The sequence below is a fragment of the Scatophagus argus genome, chromosome 11, assembly GCF_020382885.2.
Source record: "Scatophagus argus isolate fScaArg1 chromosome 11, fScaArg1.pri, whole genome shotgun sequence".
Classification (NCBI taxonomy): Eukaryota; Metazoa; Chordata; class Actinopteri; family Scatophagidae; genus Scatophagus; species Scatophagus argus.
The window spans coordinates 15,287,467-15,307,750 of NC_058503.1; the positions used below are offsets into that span (position 1 = coordinate 15,287,467).

The 20,284-nt window shown below is 41.1% G+C and overlaps 1 protein-coding gene and 1 long non-coding RNA gene across 7 annotated transcripts in view; one reads left to right on the top strand and one right to left on the bottom strand.

Moving 5' to 3' along the window:
* LOC124066985 overlaps positions 1 to 9,260 on the top strand; it is a 78,073-nt gene extending 68,813 nt beyond the window's left edge. For all 3 annotated transcript variants that reach the window (XR_006844681.1, XR_006844679.1, XR_006844680.1), the window contains 6 exons: positions 1,559 to 1,817; positions 4,943 to 5,044; positions 5,640 to 5,864; positions 6,166 to 6,348; positions 6,634 to 6,688; positions 8,501 to 9,260. This is a non-coding gene — a long non-coding RNA (uncharacterized LOC124066985). The remainder of the gene's footprint in view (positions 1 to 1,558; positions 1,818 to 4,942; positions 5,045 to 5,639; positions 5,865 to 6,165; positions 6,349 to 6,633; positions 6,689 to 8,500) is intronic.
* The window catches only part of cps1 (carbamoyl-phosphate synthase 1, mitochondrial), a 41,258-nt gene that overhangs the window by 18,914 nt on the left and 2,060 nt on the right, over positions 1 to 20,284 (bottom strand). For all 4 annotated transcript variants that reach the window (XM_046403937.1, XM_046403938.1, XM_046403939.1 and 1 more), the window contains 23 exons: positions 19,362 to 19,451; positions 19,214 to 19,270; positions 19,038 to 19,130; positions 18,796 to 18,885; positions 18,036 to 18,164; positions 17,773 to 17,879; positions 17,141 to 17,282; positions 16,948 to 17,025; positions 16,073 to 16,171; positions 15,616 to 15,711; positions 15,064 to 15,253; positions 14,629 to 14,786; positions 14,368 to 14,496; positions 13,249 to 13,393; positions 12,332 to 12,542; positions 11,790 to 11,988; positions 11,521 to 11,697; positions 9,954 to 10,072; positions 5,708 to 5,849; positions 4,954 to 5,019; positions 4,695 to 4,758; positions 3,827 to 4,008; positions 1,556 to 1,750 (listed from right to left, as the gene is read on the bottom strand). In XM_046403937.1, the coding sequence (XP_046259893.1) occupies positions 1,556 to 1,750; positions 3,827 to 4,008; positions 4,695 to 4,758; positions 4,954 to 5,019; positions 5,708 to 5,849; positions 9,954 to 10,072; positions 11,521 to 11,697; positions 11,790 to 11,988; positions 12,332 to 12,542; positions 13,249 to 13,393; positions 14,368 to 14,496; positions 14,629 to 14,786; positions 15,064 to 15,253; positions 15,616 to 15,711; positions 16,073 to 16,171; positions 16,948 to 17,025; positions 17,141 to 17,282; positions 17,773 to 17,879; positions 18,036 to 18,164; positions 18,796 to 18,885; positions 19,038 to 19,130; positions 19,214 to 19,270; positions 19,362 to 19,451 (2,958 nt within the window). The remainder of the gene's footprint in view (positions 1 to 1,555; positions 1,751 to 3,826; positions 4,009 to 4,694; positions 4,759 to 4,953; positions 5,020 to 5,707; positions 5,850 to 9,953; positions 10,073 to 11,520; positions 11,698 to 11,789; positions 11,989 to 12,331; positions 12,543 to 13,248; positions 13,394 to 14,367; positions 14,497 to 14,628; positions 14,787 to 15,063; positions 15,254 to 15,615; positions 15,712 to 16,072; positions 16,172 to 16,947; positions 17,026 to 17,140; positions 17,283 to 17,772; positions 17,880 to 18,035; positions 18,165 to 18,795; positions 18,886 to 19,037; positions 19,131 to 19,213; positions 19,271 to 19,361; positions 19,452 to 20,284) is intronic.

Here is a 20,284-nt window from a genome sequence, read left to right on the forward strand (position 1 = left end):
TCCGCAGAGGGGTCTGCCAGTGCTTCATTCTGATACAGCCGTGAGCGAATTGAGAGAGCCAAACACGAGAAAAACGCCAGATGAAAGAGTAAGCAATGTGGCGCAGTGTCTCTGTGAGGAAGTATGTTCTACAGATAATGAAACGAGTTTAGCTGTAGAGACAGATGTGAGGTTGTGGGGTCGATGAGATGCCGTGTGTTGGGTTTGGGTTTGGTTTGGGAGGCAAAAGCAAAATGAAAAACATTCATTTGTAAATATGGGGCAGCCGTGGCCTAAAGGTTGGAGGAGCGGCTTGTGATCAGAAGGTTGCTGGTTCGATTCCTCCACCGGATGGGCAGGAAAAATTTGAGTGTGGTGGAGTGATTAATTTGACAAAAGCTCCCCCACTCCATTAGCCGACTTATGTGCCCTTGAGCAAGGCACTTAACCCCCAATATGCTCCCCGGGCGCTTGATGCTGCCCACTGCTCCTGTGTGTGAGAGACCTTCAGGCAATGGTTTGATACAATTGGTTCGATGCATTGTTGAGGCATAAATTTCCTTATTTTTCCTCTGCAAGCATAAAATATGTCAAAATTCATTCAGTCATTTTAGGTTACACCTTAATTTTTACAATACAATATGATTTCTGATTCTGTGCAAAATAGAAATGTTGGATTTTCTCAAAGCAGACCCATGTGTACAGGAAACCAAATCAGAGCATGAAAATGACCAAGATTGGAATATCTTTTAAAAGAAAATGTCATTTGCCTGGACTAATATTCTCCATGCATCTGAGCTCAAAGCTACTGCCAACTCATTTTCTGGAGGAAACCCTGATACTGTTATTCATGGAAGTCGTTTTTTAAATGTTTGTAAAAACACATGAGCTGTCAAGGCAGCTGAACATTGATTACCAAGTGATTTACCAATCAAAAAACTGTTCCTTCACTCACATACCCTATAGGGACAAAATTATTGGGACACCTGATCATTATAACAGCAAGGGCATTACATTCTAAGTACACAGACAGTTTTGCAGCTCTAACAGCTTCCACACTGCTGGGAAGGCTTTCCACAAGATTTTCAAGTGTTTCTGTGGGAATTTTTGCCCATTCATGCAGTAGAGCATTTGTGAGGTCAGGCACTGATGTTGGACCAAAAGGCCTGGCTCACAATCTCTGTTCCAGTTAATCCCGAAGGTGTTGGATGGGGTTGAGGTCAGGACTCTGTGTGGGCCAGTCAAGTTCTTCCACACCAAACTCATCCAGTCATGTCTTTATGGACTTTGCTTTCTGCACTGGGGCACAGTCATGCTGGAAACTGCCACAAAGTTGGAAGCATAGCATTGTCCAAAATGTCTTGGTATGCTGAAGCATTAAGATTTCCCTTCACTGGAAGTGGGGGGGTCGAGCCCAACCCCTGATAAACAGCCCCATACCACACCTGAATTCAATAATAAAGAGATGTGTCCTGATACTTTTGCCCATACAGTGTAGCTTGTGCAGCAGCAAATTATTGTGCTACAATATTCCATTATTGCCCCTACTATCAATGATTTATTTGTTTCTTCTTACCAGGGAGCTGAGAGCCCTCCATGGGGCTTGGGCTACCCCGAGATCATCTAGTATACTGGAGAAGACGGAGCGCTCCTCAGCCCGGTCAATCTGCAAGGGGCTCGTCCCCAGAATCTTCACCCCGTTCAGGTGTAGTGGGGCGGCCAGGTTGTTGGGTATCTGGCCTCCCACTGACACAATACTGCCGGAGCAACCCTGGAAAGGAGAGGATGGAAAAAGAAGAATGTGCAAGATTAAATAAAAAAAGAGCATAGAACAGCAGGTAGAATAGAAGAATGAGAAGTGGAAGGACAGGAGAAGGGGAGGCACTCTGTCAAGCCTTGGACCTCCTGCCAGAGGCCTATCAGCCAAGATTAACAGTCTGAAACCTGTGACCACTTCCAATTATTCTGGCCACTGATCACACAGTGAAAATATGAGACAAACAGAAACAGTTGATCTCGGTCGTGCCATGGGCTTAGTTATCACCACGGACGGTGTGTGTGAGAGAGAAGGAGTGTGTGAAAGACTTGTGTGTTCCTTTTAATAACAGCATGCAACCCCCTTTTCCTGTCTCACTAATCCAGAGGGGATGCTGTTTCCATGGCAATGCCGGGTTGTATCTCTTCATTATTCATGGGCCTGCTCTCCTGCTCCTGTCCAGGGTTTATCTCCATGCCCTAATGCCATATTTATCACACACATACAAACACACAGAGAAAGCAGGAGGGGACTGTAGCTGTGAGAGAGGGATTGATGGTAATGCTATCACCCCGAACAAACAAACGCTTAATCACACTCTGATCCCATCGCAACTTTAACTGGATTACAATTCCTCTGCAGGGGAAAGTCAATGGACATTAGTACGCAAACACTCAACACAACATAACAACGCAACACGGGTGCTAACTAATATCTACACAGAAAATCACAGCAGTCTTAAGGGTCAGCTAGGCTCCATACACCACCGAGGAAATTATGCACCATTATATACATATACCATTCTACACAGATATAATCAGGGGTGGTCATGTATGTGAAATCACATCTTAATTAAAAATAGAGAAAAGTCATGAAAGTCTCATGTCAAGTCTCAATTAGTCATTTTGTTGTTGTTATTTGAGTTTGCACTGGTGTTCTCATTAATTTAGACAGGAGAATTGTGTATTGTGGAAATGTATTATAACCAATGCACATTCATGAGTCTTACTCTACTGATTTTTAAGAAAGTATAAAGAAGGCATTTCCATGGTCTTGGTAAGAAAAAAAAAAATCTACTAAAAATCCACTTTTTATCAGAGAATGTAACAGCTGCAAAATGACCACCTAAGAATATAATCAGTAAGGAAAATAATGCTACTTACAAGTCCTGCAGACAGGTCAATAAACCTAGAAAACCCTTTAAAAAAATCAACACACCTGTACCTGCACGTCCTGAAACTCTTAAATCTTAGATGAGCCTATAGTGCTGCATAATAGATGTCCCAATTAAGACTCATTCACAGTTTTCACAGTTTCTGTTAGACAAGGAGAGAAAGAGGGCTTTTGTTTGGCTTTCATTGGCCAATACCATCTCAGAGAATGAGACAGAGGAAAGCTGCATGCTTCACCAGCTTCTTAGATTAGTAATTACTTAATAAGTTTTGGATATTGTGGATTATGACTGACCCATGCCACTCTGAGCAGGGAATTGTCCTCAGCACTGTGAAAGTCTTCTCTATGCAAAATCCATGATCATAAGTCGTGATCATGCTGTCTTTAAATGGAAGAATTATTCTTGAGCAGTGCAGTCACATAAAAAAAACAGAAAGCTTCAGTCTGAGAATTTATTATGCCATCATATGTATGCTGTGTGCCAGTATTGCTCAAATATTGTTTTGTTGTTGTTTTTTTTCTTTATTCCCAGATTCCATTAGTGTTCCCTACCTCTGACCTGACTGACTCGATTGATTTCCTTGTCTTAATTTATATGTACTGTGTACCTGATCAATACCTATCTGCCTAAGGGTAGTCTTGAATTGATTGCCCTGCAATTGATCAATTATATTCCACTCAATACATGTGAATATATAACTAGTTATTATGAGTAATATAAACCTGTGGTAGATTTCCCAGCTGTCTAGAGATGCTGAGATAGGCTCAGCAGCTGGTGTTAAGTGGGGGGTAGAATTCTATTGGGTGTCAATACAAAAATCTTTTCCATGATGAAAAGGATGATGTATACAGGCCATTTGTTTATTTTGTTTGAATTTTGTCAAATTAGAAATGTCATGTTTGCATTTTCGTCCCAACCTCCTGCTGAGTGATGTCCAGGATGCGTTCAAGGGTCAACTCCTCAAAGTAAAGGCGGTCACACTCGTCGAAGTCAGTGCTGACCGTCTCAGGGTTATGGTTGACCACCACTGTCCTCTTGCCCATCTGTCTCAATGCTCTGATGCTGGAAACTGCGCACCAGTCAAACTCAACACTGCTCCCTGGTGGATCGAAGAGTCGATGAGTTTGTATATGTTGACCGTAAACAGGAATTGAGCATAACAAGTAGGCAACTGCGTGAGTGCAATACCAAATTTTCTATGAAGCCTTTTGCTTACTGGGTGACAGCACTGTATTGGAGCTGATACGCATACGCTGAATGCATTGGCTTTTCAGCAATGGTTTCATTTGTTTATTAATATACTGTAATCAGCAAAACAAAAAATGGGTGATCTAGCCATAAAAATCATTTATTTTAATTATTTTATCATGATCTAATCTGTGATCTTTTTTCTTACTTGTACTTTGCAGTGTGGACAGATTGTATAACCAGACCTGAAATAGCAAATGAATTCTCACTGTTAAAACACAATATTGCCTTAAAGATTGCAGTCTTTTTTTGGCAAAAGCTCCTCATCCACCATGTCGCTAGCTATAACCCACATTGCATTGCTTCAGTACATCGCCCAAAAAAGGGCCACAGGAAGTCATTTGTCCGATCAAACATAGATGTCTAGTTGGTCTTATGTCTCTGTTGGTTTGTTAGCAAGATGCAGATCTGCTAGTCATTGAGGTTTAGGTTTGGAAATGGGAATAAGACAATATTTAATATTGCAACTTAGCTGACAGGAAGGGCTAAAATCCTCAGACTGCCCACCCCTGAATGAAAGCTTATTGTTGTACTCACCAATGTGGTAGGGCCCACAACCAAGAACCATAATTCCCTGGTCTTTAAAGTCCAGATCATGCTCCTGATGGGTTGGATAAATCACCGAATCACTAAATCACTAGAGACACTGTTAATGATGCACTTTTGTAGACTTAAGCAATTCTTAAGCACAGCAAAAACACTCATTTTACAATTAATTTTTTAAGTTTTTCATGACAAAGTAAAATGTTTAATTTTGAAACTTTTTTTCTTTTCTCATATCGAAGAGACCACATACCTGACCGTGATAGGTACAATACAGGTAGTTGGTCATGGCTGGATACTCTGCTGCCAAGGTGTCAATCTGAGAGGGGTCAGAGAAAGTGAAGGTTAATAAGATCTTTTTTCTTTTACGCGACAGGAGTTGAACACTGAAATGAGAATTTTCACACAAGTACATTTTCATGCTTCACATACACACTTTCATGCTTGTACATTCACTTTAGTTAATGTTTAAATGCAGGATATTTAGAATATTTAGATAGATATCATTCCATTGTGGTATTACTTTTACTTTTGTTAATTAATGCACATCCAAAAAAAAAAGACCAAAATCAAATGAATTTATTTCCTTATGAAGTCAGTAGTAGCCTGCATAGACAAAGATTTACTCTTTCTAACCAAAACAACTCTGTTGTCTAAAAAATATTTTTTAAAAATAAGGGAAGGGGGTAAAGAGATGACATCAGGCAAATGTTGGAATTTAAATGATCTAAACATTTCTTTAGCAGAAAAAAAAGTTATTTAGTGGTAATTCTAAAAATGTAAATATAAAGTGAGGAAATGATATGAACAAGAATCAAAGTGTTTTGACCTGTGGATTCAGAATAACCTGGACAAACCTCCTATACTGTATGAGGTAGAAAGACAGTGTATGATAATCTTAACCATTAACCCCTTCCTTCCCCTGTGTGTAATTACCAGAGAGGGGCAGTTATCTATCTGTCTGTCTATCTGGCCTACGCTGGGAGCTCCAAGAGGTTCCTGCTCACCTGTTTGACCCAGGGTTTGATGCCATGACTGAGTCTCAGCTCTCTGGCTGCTCTCTCACTGGAACCCAGAATCTGACCGACCTGCCGGTCTGAGAAGCCGTCCTGCTTTGCCTTCAGCAGCAGCCCCTTGGGCACTGTGTCACTGTGGGAGCAGACAGTAAGTCATGCTAATTAAAGAGCTCTTTAACCATTCAGAACTCCATACTTTGTCCACGGTAACAGCTGCTAATTGAACATTTTTGGACTAGAACAACACAACAATTTGGTCCATAACCAAACCTCCCTTAGTACCTGCAGATTCTGGTAACTGCAAAGTTCAGATTGACTGAGTCTATCAATCATCTATTATCTAAGCTTAAAAGTTTAATGCACAACATGTCTGACATGAATGTGGTTGTGAGGATAAAGAATCCTACTGAAATAGATAAATAAAACTGACCAGTGGGTTTATTTTGCAGTGTTTTCCATCGGTGGCCCCTTCTCATCTGTGTATTTTCAAGTCCACTGAACTAAGAGGGTCAATCCAACAAGCAGGTCATGATAGGCTCTGCTACCCAGCAGTGTGGACGGCAGGGGGCGGCCCACCTCAGAGCGATCAATAACACATCGACAAACAAGGCGCCAAGGTGCCAGAGCAGCAGGTTGGCAAGTGCAGCCATTTCAAACCCATTTTAAATCAATAAAACTTTAATGTGAGCTGCAAGGTTTAACAGAAAAATGGTGGCAGAAATAAAGTTACTTATCAAGAAGTGATTCTGAAGTGGAGCCACTGGACCATCCTATTAAAAAGAAAAACACAATTTGCTTGCTTAAATTCAAACAACTGTATTCCTGCTACATGCATGAAATGATTTTTAAAATGAGTCTGAATTAAAATTATACTTATTTATTTTTAATTTAATTATTTTGCTTTTTTTTAACCTCAGATAAAAGCAAGTCTAAGCCCTGGAGTTTATTGCAAAGAAAAGAAAACGGACAAAGGTGAGGGGACACTATTATTTATTTCTCTATTTTATCTTTTTACTTTTACCTTGCATTTTTAGAATTTGCTCCACTGCCCCACAATACAGCGAATAGTATGATAAGTCAGCAACATGAGATGATGTGATGATGCAGTTACTGGACACCATGAAATAGTACCAGTACATACATTATCTGCTTATTAAAACTACATGTTAAATTAACCGTGTGTAAACACAAGAAGCTCAGCTAATTGTCTCCTGCTGCTTTCTGATTTTTGTGTCATTGATAATGATCTTCTCATGCAATTCCCACTAATAAGGAGCAAGCACTATTTCCATTAATCCCATGGTGTTCCTTTAACTTTTGGTAGAGACCAAAGGAATTCTTATATCTGCTAAACCACGACTTGCTCTCCCTCCTCCTTATCTGAATTATTTATGACCTTGTAGCATAACAATATTGGAAATGTTAAGTGTGTTTTATCTCCCCCCTGCCCATGGCTGGGCTGAGAAACAACTTGAGAGAGCCCTGAGTCAGAATCACGGGAAGGAAAGAAATTTGATCTGAGAGCTCGTTTTGTCTTGTGTACAATTATCCTCTTTGGAAGAGCAGTTTAAAGCTAGAAGGAGACCCTCTGCATCCCATTAACTTATGCACATACAGGCTCAAAAGCAAATAAAACATGAAATACAAATTAAGACTACGTGTGTGTAAGAGAAAAACAAAGTATGCCTACAAAACACAGTGAAACTTAAGTTCAAATGTTTCAGGATTTTCACACTTTTCGTTTTGTTTATTCTTTTCTTAAACCAGGTTTGAACCTTCAAAGTTTGTGTGTCGTATAATCGCTCTCCAAACTGAGTAAATCTAAGTTTAATTGTAATTCAGGCCACGCACACAGCTTATATACACAATTACCTCGGTCCTAATATGCAGGTGTTGTGTCACATTCTCACATTCTGATTTCTCCTTGTTTAATCAAACTTCAAAACTTGTCTGGAAGGGATTAAAATGTTTCGTATGCACCCTGTCTCTGATGAAACCTGGAAAAGGATGCATCCATAATCCACAATATAACTGGTATCGGATGCAAAATCTGACACCATCAGTCATAAAAAAAACAGATTTGTGTGTTTATGTCTATATGAGTATGTCTGATCATACTGTATTTTAAAGCAACATGTCAGTGCAGAATATGGAATATGGTACAGGCATAATATTGGGATTATCTTTGGTTTTTGGACCTCTGAAGAAGTCATCTTCCTGAGGGCATGGCGAAGACAGACCCTCCCAAAGAAAATATGGCATGCACCTGGCACTTGAACTTTTGCTGCTGATTTCTGAAAGGTATCAGTCTTAAAGAAACTAATGTTTTTTATTTTTGCACTATGCTACATTTTCGCACTACCTGTAACTTCACACGAGTTCCACACTCTAACATTACAGCAGACGCAATCATTTGATAGGAAAGAAAGAAAGACATAACGAGAAAGTCTCTGGAATCACTTTACCAAAGCACAAATTACATCAGACTTGCAGTACAAACAAAATCTTTTGTCATGGCAGCAAAAGTCTGAAATACTGTCAGCAGAACTGCTCATATCTTGCTATTTTTTAATGCCACAATTAATTAACTTTAACAACTATTTCACAACACAGTGAAAAAAAGTCAATGAAAGGAAGAAATCCATTGTCATTTCAAACTATCTACTTCTAATCTAACTCTGCGAAGAAATGCTAATACTTCACAAGACTCCACCAATGAAGAATAAAATGTTCTCTCTGGAAAGGATTTTTTTTCATCTCTATTGACACATAATCTTTCTATAGCACTAGCAGATCCAGCACTCCTATGCATAGAAACAATGAGCCTGCTGAGCAGCAGAGCCTGAAGCCCACCTGCTCTCAGCTCTACGCTCCATCAGTCTGGCAGCAGCCTACTGCTCTGTGCCCATCACTATGTCCCCTGCTCCAGAAGCGGTGGAGACTACAACAGCCTTCCACGTGTCAGCGCGTTGCAGCCGGCGCCCACCAGACGGCCAGCCATTAATTATTAAACAGTTGAGTCAGGAGAACTGGCGGCCGAGCCATGAAGATTCACGGTGGCTGACCAGGTAAGAACCCGAGGGCAGAGAGAGAGGGAGACAGCTGAGACGAGACGAAGCACGAGGAAGAAAGCAACAGAGACGTGAAGGGACTGGAGTCCGCTGTGTTTTCATTTCTATTGAAAGATGATTCTGTCAGTCTAAGAAAAACAAAACAAAGTCCTAATATATTTATCCTTTTCTAATTCCTGCAGACACAGACTGAAGCTTTGTTAATGGGACAGGGGGATCTTCGGTACACAAACAGTGCTGTGGGAGGAAGTAAATGCTGCATATGAGTCGGGAAAACCTGCAGGGCGAGTGCAAGACTGAAAAAACAGTCCTGCGTAGACAAGAAACAGACTTGTAGCTATAAAACCATTAAACAAGCTATGGATGCAGAACTTACACATATGTTCACATCTATATTTAACAGGAGGAAATACCAATATTCATAAAGTGGATTACTGTGTGCTGTTAAAGTTGTCAGGATCCTGCTCCAAACCATACCATACCATACCGCTTATCCGTCAGGGTCGCGGGGGAGCTGGAGCCTATCCCAGCTGACTACGGGCGAGAAGCGGGATCAGTTGCCAGTCGCCAGTCAATCGCAGGGCCGACACACAAAGACAGACAACCACACACTCTCACACTCACACCTAGGGCCAATGTAGAGTAGCCAATGAACCTAATGTGCATGTTTTTGGGATTGTGGGAGGAAGCCGGAGTAGCGGCCGAACAAATGTTTGTGTTTTTGTCCTTTTGTGATACAAACATGACACTAAATTTGTTCTGAAAGGGAAAGTAACATAAAAAAAAGATCTAATTAATTTAAAACAAAAAGTACAGTTTTTGTCACAGAGTTTTGGTCAGTTGTGTTATCAGTGAATGGCGTGTCTGTAGCAAAGCGTCAGTACTTCCTTGGAAACAAAGAAAGTGGAGGGCTGAAACAATGTGAAGAGACCGACAGTGACTGTAGGACTGGTAAAACAGTTAGAATATATCCAGTAAAATCATTCTGTATGAGTTGCCTGCCTTTGGTGCAACAGACTGAAACCTTGTTGTCCCTGCAGACTGTCGTTAATCACATCCACTGAACTCTTATGTCACATGAATCAGTTACAGAAACATAAAAATAACAAAAGCTAACTTAGTTTGACCAAACTGTGTGTGCGTGTGTGTGTGTGTGTGTGTGTTACCTCCTGTAGTTTGCCAGCTGCTGCTCCAGCTGTGTTATCCTGTGGAGTTTGTGCAGGAACCACTTGTCTATGGCCGTCAGCTGGTGGATCTGTTCGACACTCGTACCACTGTGGAGGGCCTTAAGAGTAGAGACATGAAACAGACTGGGGCGTTACATTTATTTTCATCATCGTCATGTTCATCATTCATGGCCCTTACAGGAGAACTCTGAAAGCAGACATCAAATAGGTTTCACAAACTTTCAACAGATTCTATAATAAACTGCGTGCGATTAAAATCATGTTACAAATCAGTCGGTGAACTGCTCCTGGACGGGAAAGATCAGTCAGGACGGTCACTGTAAATTTTCAGTTTTTGTCCGTGACTCCTTCAAGAACTCCAGTAATATCTACTATTACTCTAAGAATGAGTAATATCTACTGCAGGAGCTGTAATGTGACAACAGCTTAGTAAACACGTTTTATCATTTTTATATGTCTGTCCACAGAAATGAGGTCAGTGTGGGAGGATTTTACTCAACAGTCGGTACATCATGCAGTGAAACCCTGCCATAAGCAGCTGCTCATCATTACTTTGACTTTCAGTCTTCAGTTTTAGTGTCTTACTGCATGTGGTTTCAGAGATGCTGGAAGACATACAACATAGAGCAAATATTAAAGAAGAACGCTAAATTTTAAATGTTGATTCTGCAAAACCAGTGAGAGAAAAAAAACGACAAATCTGAGAATTGCTTCTGATAATATTCTTCCTTTGCCCCGTCACACCTCAGTGTCATAAATGTTGAAGAGGATTGGTGGTGTGTCTTATAGTCTTAGCTGTTAGCTGACTTTTTTTTATCTGCAGTAAAGAAATGTAGCATTCAGAGTGAAAATTGTGGGCAGCAGAGAAGTTAGCTGAGAGGGATGGTGACTGTGCTGACCACCTTAAGGCATAAGGGCTGGCGTCCGACTGTCTGGAGATGAGATGTGGGTCATTAGTCCCTAATATCTGAGAGAACGAATGCATCTCACCTGTCAGGATGCCCAGCTCACATAGCTGGAGCACTTGAACCTAACACAACTTCCCTTTGATAAAAGCATATCCAGTGCTGGATGTTCTTCCCCTCGCAGTAGTTGGTGTGACATCTCTTGATCCCTGTGTCTACATGTGCTTATAGAGGAGCTGTTTCACCTTCACCTGACTGTGAGGAAGAAGGCAAGCTAACAGTGCTGTAGTAGTCCGGTAAAAATAGATTTCAGGTTATGTGATTTTGATTCACTCTCCACCACATTGGAACATGTCTGAAAAGGCCGTGCTGTCCGCTAGATAATTAAAAACTGCTTGTACTTTGTGTGTTTTCCAGGTATTATAACTCCTCTGCATCTATTTAACTAAATCAACATTTCAAAGACATTTCCACACAATTAGGCATTCACACCGAGACACACAGTCGGGCCGGGGACTCATTTTGCTCAGCATTTCATGATTTTTTTTTTGTGACAATATTTGTGTTACTCTTCAAGACGTGACTTTATTGAGCAAATTGGAGGTGGCGTTCATTATTAATGTTGTGAAACATTCGTGTACCTTGGCGAGGGAGAAGATGCGGGTGCTGGAGGGCACAGCCAGCTCCTGTTGAAGGTCCTGGGTGTCAGCCCAGGCTTTCTTGAGTGGCAGCCGTGGCACGAAGCCATCCACTGATGGATGACACATCCTCAGGGCCTTCTGCACGCTCTCCTCAAAGGTCCGGCCCACCGCCATCACCTGAATCCAGAAGAGGGAAACGCATGACAGAATAACAAATGGTGAATGAGCAAGTGGACGAGCGAGTGTTTATCCATGGATCCTCTCCCCACCTCTCCGACACTCTTCATGGCACTGCCTATTTCGTGGGACATGCCCTGAAAGCGGTCCAGGTCCCAGCGGGGGATCTTGGTGACGATGTAGTCTAGACTGGGCTCAAAGCAGGCTGTGGTCTTCTGCGACACAGCGTTCTTGATCTCTGGCAGGGGGATTCCCAGAGCCAATTTAGCGGCAACAAAAGCCAAGGGATACCTACAAGACACGGAGAAGCACAAAGTCAGCTAATGGTTTATGTCTGCACCAAATAAACATCGTGATCTTTGGGCTGCCACAGTATCAGATTTTCGCTATACGAATATCGTAGCCAATTAACCGCATATCTATTAAAAAAACTGTAGAAATCCATTCTCTGCAATTTATTTATATCTTTTAAGAAATATCTAGATTTTAACATCATCCACGAAAAACTTGATGCTACTAAAATCCATTGTAAATTCCACAAACTTTTGCTGAATCATGTCACTTTACAAACGTGGCCTAGTGACTTATCTCCATACAAATGTTTCCAACGTGTTGTGTGCATGTATTCTCTCACCCAGTGGCTTTGGATGCCAGAGCAGAGCTCCTGGAGAGCCGAGCGTTAACCTCAATAATGCAGTACTCCAGAGACGATGGGTGAAGGGCGTACTGGATGTTGCATTCGCCTACAATGCCGAGGTGACGAACCACTTTGATGGCCGTCTCCCGGAGCATGTGGTACTCCTCGTTGGACAGTGTCTGGCTCGGTGCCACCACTATGGAGTCCCCTGAAGATGAAAAGGAAGGGTTAAGATGAAGAGAGGTTTTAAAACTGTAAACAGTCTGTGAACCTGTGAACCAACACAATACACTGTATTGTAGTGTGAAAAAAGAAAATCTGCTCTCACTGGCAGCAAGTTTCTTATGTGGATTTAAAACAGGGAACAGGAAATAGTCTATAACTTGTTATAATTCTGTATAATTTCAGAACAGGTCTTGAAATCAGTGACAAACACGACAGAGCATTTATCTATTGTTTTACAGGAGAAGCTCTGTGGCCAGAGAGCATCTCTGAAACCATGTCTAATCTGAGGTACACACTTCAATCCAAGTACTGGATATAAAAACTGAACCAAACCCAAAGGCTTAATGCTTTCTTCCTAAGTATTGATTCTCACTGCCTTCCTTAAGCTACAAAAGCGAGACAAAAGAAATAAGACTAGTACAACAGCTGTCAAAAACACTGATACATCCACATCCAGGTACACAGAAAATGCGGTCAACGTGAACAACCTGCAAAGAGCAACAAGAAAACACGCTCACCCTGAAGCAGGCTCCCCAGAGAGATTGAGAGGTTTGTTTGTGGATAATAGAACACAAAAAGCAAACAGGACTGAATCAAACTCAGCAGAGAAGGATACAGTAAACAACAGCACAGAATAGAGCACAGCAGTCTGAAGGACACATCAGCAGTAGTGGTACATGTGTGAGTACCTGTGTGAATGCCCAGCGGGTCAAAGTTCTCCATGTTGCAGACGGTGACACAGTTATCAGCCACGTCTCTCACAACCTCATACTCCACTTCCTTCCAGCCCAACAAAGATTTCTCCACCAGGATCTGGCTGCTCATGGCCAGAGCCTATACAGAAAATTATCAGTTTAGATTCTGTGTGTAACATTTACACAGCATAAAGAGCTGTGCAGTATCATCCATTACGAAGGCTCTGCAATGTAAATGCTACCACTGGAAAGCTTACAGCCACAAGCCCACTGAGCAATCTTCTGCCCACGATCTAATATTTATTACCAACGCTTAATGCTGAACGTGATTCGTCGGAAAACTGCAGCAGAGTCATTTCCTGAATGTATTCAAAGACATGAGACAGTACCTCACTGTTATTGGTTTTACACACAAGATAACATGAAAAACAGATACTGAGACAATGGCTTCTTCTTCTAAAGTGTGTTGTGTAACACATATGTCTTCAAAAGTAGGAAACATTAACAAATAAGTTTAATGCACCAAACAACAAAATACAATTCAATACACCCACATATAAGGTCTTCATAAGTTTGAATGAACACATAAAAAAACTGTCTAGGAGTTACACGTAGTGAAGTATTAATTTAGAAAAAAACAAAACAAAAAACATTTGCCATTGAAAAGTCCAAATGAAACAAAAAAAATAAACACTTAGTGAAGCAGTAGCATGTAGCCCTGCCTAACAATATGCACCTATCTGACACACTACTGCACAGCCAGTTCATTTGGCAGCCTGTGATCACGGATTAGAAACAATTGAGCTGTCAGACGTAACGCTGGATACTGGACGAGCACAAAAGAATGTTGCTTAGCAACAGCAAACTGTTCCTCTGCCGGCGGAGCACCACAGAAACATATCTAAACAACGTCAAAGCTTTCATCTGTGTTCAGGTTAATACTGTACACATGGGTGGAAAATATGAAAATAAAAAGGGTTGACAGTGAAAGTTAGGGGTGCGTAAAATGCTTTTAATTGCTAATTTGATCAGTAATATGGAATGAGAAGAATATTACAAAGAATTATAACTGTAATTATATGCAGCTGCGGACGCAGCACCATTTATTCTGACCTTGTGAGCAGTTTCTTCCAGCTTTTCTTTGTTGGCACACAGACCAGAGCCCAGACCTCCCAGGGCGTAGGCCGATCGCAGCATCACTGGGTAGCCAATCTGCTCTGCCGCTTTCAAGGCATCAGACACCTGAAGGATGCGCACCAATGTTAGACTGTAAAGACGAATTCAGCTACTCTGTATAGGCAGAATGTATAAAGTATTTGTCTCGCAAAGTTTAAGGAATGAAGACAACCTTTTTCCTTGTTAACGGTCCCTTACCGACTCCACGGCGATACTGGGTGCAATCTTCTCATTGATCTCCATCAGTTTGTCTGCAAAAAGCTGTCTGTCCTCTGTGGCCATGATGGACTCCACTGGGGTTCCTAAAACCTTCACCCCATATTTCTCAAGGACGCCATGCTGGAATAACTCAACTCCTGACCACCACACAATCCACACAGATGCATGGTTAAATATCCAGGCAATTTGGAAAAAAAAAAAAAACACCATCTGATGTACACAAGTTAGTTGAAAAGTGGATAAACTTCATGAGTTGCATGTGTATTTGGTGTAAACACTTTCTAGTCCTGTCAGTGTTAATTCCTCACTCAGAGACTCCATCCCCGACACAAAATTTTCTCCATCTTGATGTCCACATATAAAAACACAAAACCAACATTCCTACACATTGAGGCAAACAATTGAAAGTCTCACCACAGTTAAGTGCAGTCTGTCCACCCATGGACAGCAGGATGCCGTCTGGACGCTCAGCTTTGATGACTTCGGTTACAAATTCTGGCGTGACGGGCAGGAAGTAGACGGAGTCGGCCTGCTTGGTGCCCACCTCGTTGGTCTGAACTGAGGCTATGTTGGGGTTCATCAGCACTGTTTTCAGGTTCTCCTCCTGCAACATCATACGAAGATGATCGATTGAAATTTAGCTTCCAAGTGTTGGCTTCACGTTTACAACATCCATATTATTAAATGTGACAACATGCACAATACCAGGACTTTGAAACCAAAGCAGCTCTAAGAAATTCAACCCCAACTTTATCGCCTTACACGTCAGCTTCTGCTGCTGTACCACACGCGTAGTATGAACACCAAATTATTAAAACTTCGTGTGTATGAAAAGTTTCCAGAGGGTTTTCAGAAAAAGTTTCAGTTCTGTACACATCAAAATAAACTCAGTGTCAGTGTCACATAGCACCAAGCCCATTTGTTTTATGCACAGAAGCATAAAAAATATAGTTAGAGCTTTTCTACCTTCATGGCCTTGACAGCCTGAGATCCAGAATAGTCAAACTCTCCCGCCTGACCGATAGACAGACCACCAGAACCCAGTACGAGCACCTTCGACACCTGCATTTACACACAGAGTCAGTATTGAACAGCATGTAATACAATAACAACAAGCAACTGCGCAACATTAAACACAGACACATTCATTGTTTTTAAGTCCTTGACATCTAACTAATGAGCATCATTTCAGTTACTGAAAATATTTTCCACTTATAAATCACCGTAATGATGTTATGCAGGCTGGTTCCCAAAACATTGCATACTGATATTTCATTGTAAAGTGACCCATTTGATAAATTGTCTAAGAACGGCTTACATCTTCTAAAAATTAACCAAAACTCTCGACTTTCTCCAGACTTACAACCACCTGTTGTTCTTAAAGTTTAAGGAAAACCTGCTGCTGCAGTTTGAAGGGCTGTACCTGGGCTCTGGGAGGGATGTGGGGTTTCCTGGGCATGACCGACTCGATGTTTGCATCCTTTCCTTTCTTGATCAGGGATATGAAGGCATCAAAGAGGAACTGTAGAAACAAATACAAATGAAACATACCCACACTGAATAATATATTAACAGCACCAAGAGGAGCCACACTTTCAGTTTCATACTTGGCATTGAACTAACATTTAACACTAATTGTGAAATGTATTTCTATAAACTTGCTGATTCTTCAGATCACATTTGTTTACTTGTACCTGGATGAGCCAAAACCTCATCACCTGTTGCATCTGACATGCTATGCAAAAAATGCGGTGCAAAATTTTGTGATTCCTACAAAAGTCAAACCCAGGTGGAAGAAAAGAATTCTCCAGCAGAGCTGTCAGCCATACGTTTGGGTAGAGAGGACAAGACTTATTATCCTGCCTTAATATGACAGAGGTTATAACATAGCTTGACCCGGACTTGAACTGTAGTCCTCGCCTGCCATGTGGAGACTGTAGCACAGAACGATTTATTGCATGGACAATAACAGGAAGAGAGGGGTCTTTCTGAACAGCTGTGGTCCTGGAGCAGTCACTATGACACCTTTCACAGCCAGTGATGTAGAAATGTAGAAACTGCTTATATAGTCCATCTTTTGTTTTGTTTTTTTTACCTCTATATCTGGTTTACATATCACACAATATAAACAAACGACTTCACTAGCTCCTGAAAAAGCCCTTTTTCATAACAGACATTTACATGAGTCATGTTTCAAGGGAAGCCTTCAACTTGTATTTAAGTTGCATCCTGTAAAGATATCTTTACTTAACTTTTCTATAACATGCGGGTACTTCATGTGGCAAAGTCTTTAAGTACCTCTGTGTCGGTGGGACCGCCTTTGGCCTCAGGGTGGAACTGGGCTGTGAAAACAGGCTTAGTGTTGTGCATGATACCCTGGAAAATGTGCAGAGTTGACATCAGGGTATAAGGAAACTGAAGCTAATAGCATTCTACTTTTATTTGTTAGCATTTCAGAATGTGAAAGTCTTTCACGAGGAGCGAAATCAACCTCATTGGTGCCATCATTGGCGTTGATGAAAAGTGGGCTCCAGCCCGGGGGCAGAGACTTGCTGTCTATGCCGTAGCCGTGGTTCTGAGCCGTAATGAAGGCCTGGCCCGACATCACATTCAGCACCGGCTGATTCTGACCTCTGGGGACCCACAGATAAGCAAAAAAACACAGCACATATTTAGGACTTTTTTTTTTAAAGGAGGTGATGTTTTATGATCTCTGAAACCAGATAAAAACTTGGGACAAAAACTGTTTTTGTACAACAAGGTTTAAAGGTTTCCTGTGGAGTTTTAGCCCTCTAGTAGAGCAATGGAGGTCTTCTTCCATGAGCAGGTTGAGATTCCACTGACAAACTAGAAGCAGTAAGAGATGAAATACAAATAAGCTGCAACGTGCAGGTAAGAAGAAGAAGGAAGCACACTAGATCACATGGATGGAAACAATGCAGGATTTAATATACTTTGCCTTGAAAATATTTTATGAAAAGGGAAATTTGAAATGTGTTTTAGTTAGTAACACTGAATGCAAATGTGTGTTTATTTGTCTGCTCCACAGGGCCCCTTTAAATTTTCAATAGGATACTTGAAAGGTGTGCATATTGTGCCTTTATCAGTTATCAAAGAGTTCACCTGTTGCCCATAGGGAGCTTGTATGACTTAGCTCCTGCAGCCAGAGCGGTGATCTGGTTGCCCATACAGATCCCAAACACTGGCTGAGGACGATCACTGTCCAGCACCTTCACAGCACAAAATACACGAAAACAATATTTAGAGAGCTTCACTGTAGAATATGACATAAATATAACCTATGTATAAAATGTGTGAAATCCCGTGGACAGCTGTAACACTGAATCTTCTGAAGCTCAGAATATTCTAACAGTATCATGTCCAACCTTGCGAATGTTGTCGATGAGTGTCTTGGCCAGAGACGGATCTCCTGGTCCATTGGAGATGAACAGCCCGTCGTACTCTAGACTCAGCAAGTCCTGATCCCACGGAACAAGGTGGACCTCTGCACCCCTCTGCACAGAGACATACGGAGCATGTTTGTCAAAACTTTAAAACTCCAAGGTTTTCCAACAATGACATTACTGGTAATGTATTTCTGGTAGATTTATAATGACACATTTTGTCCCACAAGTCAGCAACCATAAAAAAGCAACATCACTACATCATGTTTACTAATGTTATTTATCCATTATTAATAATACCAGTTATTTAAAAGATGAGAATATTCAGTCGACACTCACAGACAGACAAATAAAGAAACTAAACATATCTAATAAACAGACTACTGCATCAGAAGGCTGCAGCCTGCCATTTCTGACTTGCTATCACAGCCAATTACAAACTAACATGAAGATTACACATAACAAACCATTAAATGACACATTAAAAAAACAAAGGACCACTTTCTCTTGCGGCTGAATGATGCAAATACTGGACGATGTTTGTTTTCTAGAGCTTGACTGAACATTAGCATCTCAGATATTCTGGGTCAGGTTGCAGAACACATGCAACAGGGTGCTGACTTCTTTTCTATATTTGTGCAGAGAAATTCATCTGGGGCTGCATCATTAAAACATCATTTCTAAGTGTGTAATGTAATGAGGATGCACACTCAACAACAACTTCCTCTGCATCAACTCTCACCTTAACCAGCAGGCGGATGATGTTATGTTTAACGCCACAATCGACAGCCACCACTTTTATTGGGTTTCCTTTTCCAAAAACTTTAGTTTCCTAGTTGGTGGCGGGAGGTGGGGGGGGGGATCAAAGAGAGATTAGCACGAATTAACAACATGTGTAGACAGAGAAAATATGACCTGATTTGGTTTACTGCACCAAGTCTATCTGTTGTCATGTAAAGAACAATAATAGAGTACAGCCATTACCCTGGTTGAGACCTCTGCTACCAGGTTTTTCTGGTTGGGGTCAGATATCTCAATAGGCTGCCCTTCAAATTCAATCTTCCCCAACACTGTGCCCTGAGGAGAAACCACAAAGTGACGGTGAACAACTAATCCATTTGTAAAAGATGTGGCAGTTCCAGCCTTTGTATTTCCAGCACCTTATCTCGGATGATCTTGGTCAGCATTCTGGTGTCGATTCCAAACAGTGCAGGCACCTTTAAAGAAAGAAAGCAGAATTTGTAGATTTACCAGCAGCAGAGTCCTACTGTGAGGTTACACCAGATATTTGCTCATTTGAATCGCAACCTTCTCTTCTTGTAGCCATCGTCCCAAAGACTTGACAGAGTTCCAGTGGCTGTATTCATGGCTGTAGTCTTGAACTAGAAGACCAGATACCTAGAAACACCAAAGCATAACGCAAGCCGTAAAAAGATTTGTAGTTGTTGCTTTCTGCGGCTGCATGACTGCAGGCGCGTGTGCAGATCACACCAACAAACATGTGAACACAAACATGTGTACATGGATATTCAGAATAGTTAAGTCCCTTACAAACCAGCAAATATTTACAGTTGAAAAAATGAAACTGCTGAAGTTTTAGCATTTCAGCCCAAAATAAAATTTACTAACTCCTGTTAGTCAGAGATGACAGGCTGAAAGTCCATAACACTGCTGATGGTTCTGTGAGACTGTGCTTAGTAGCGCTTTGAGCTAAATGCTAACGTCAGCACATCAACCACAGCTTTGCTGATTAGCACTAACAAATTACAACTGGGGCTTATGGGGATGTCATTACTTTTTTCCATGTGTTAAATCACAGACACATATTAAAAAGCTAAAATTTTGACCTGATGAAGGCAACACTGTAGGTACAATGTAAAGCAATCGTAAAAGTGATTAAATGAATGTTTGTAAAATCAAAATCATGGCAATTGAAATCATAATCCAACAGACTCACTTTGACACTAGAAAGACTTTGTTCTTAACTGTAATTAATTGCGGTTGATTCATTTTCTCTTCATCCACCATTTGGCTGATCAATTATTTTTTCAGCTCTAATTATGTGGTACTTCTTGGGAACACTAATAGATGTAGCTGCCAAATTTTCTATTACTATAATCCAACTTGTAGTATCAAAAACAAAAACCAAATCAAACACTCAGAATGACATGAAAGCATAAAAGCAGGACTTTGTAATAAACACACTGCAGCTGCATTTCAGTCTTTCTGGC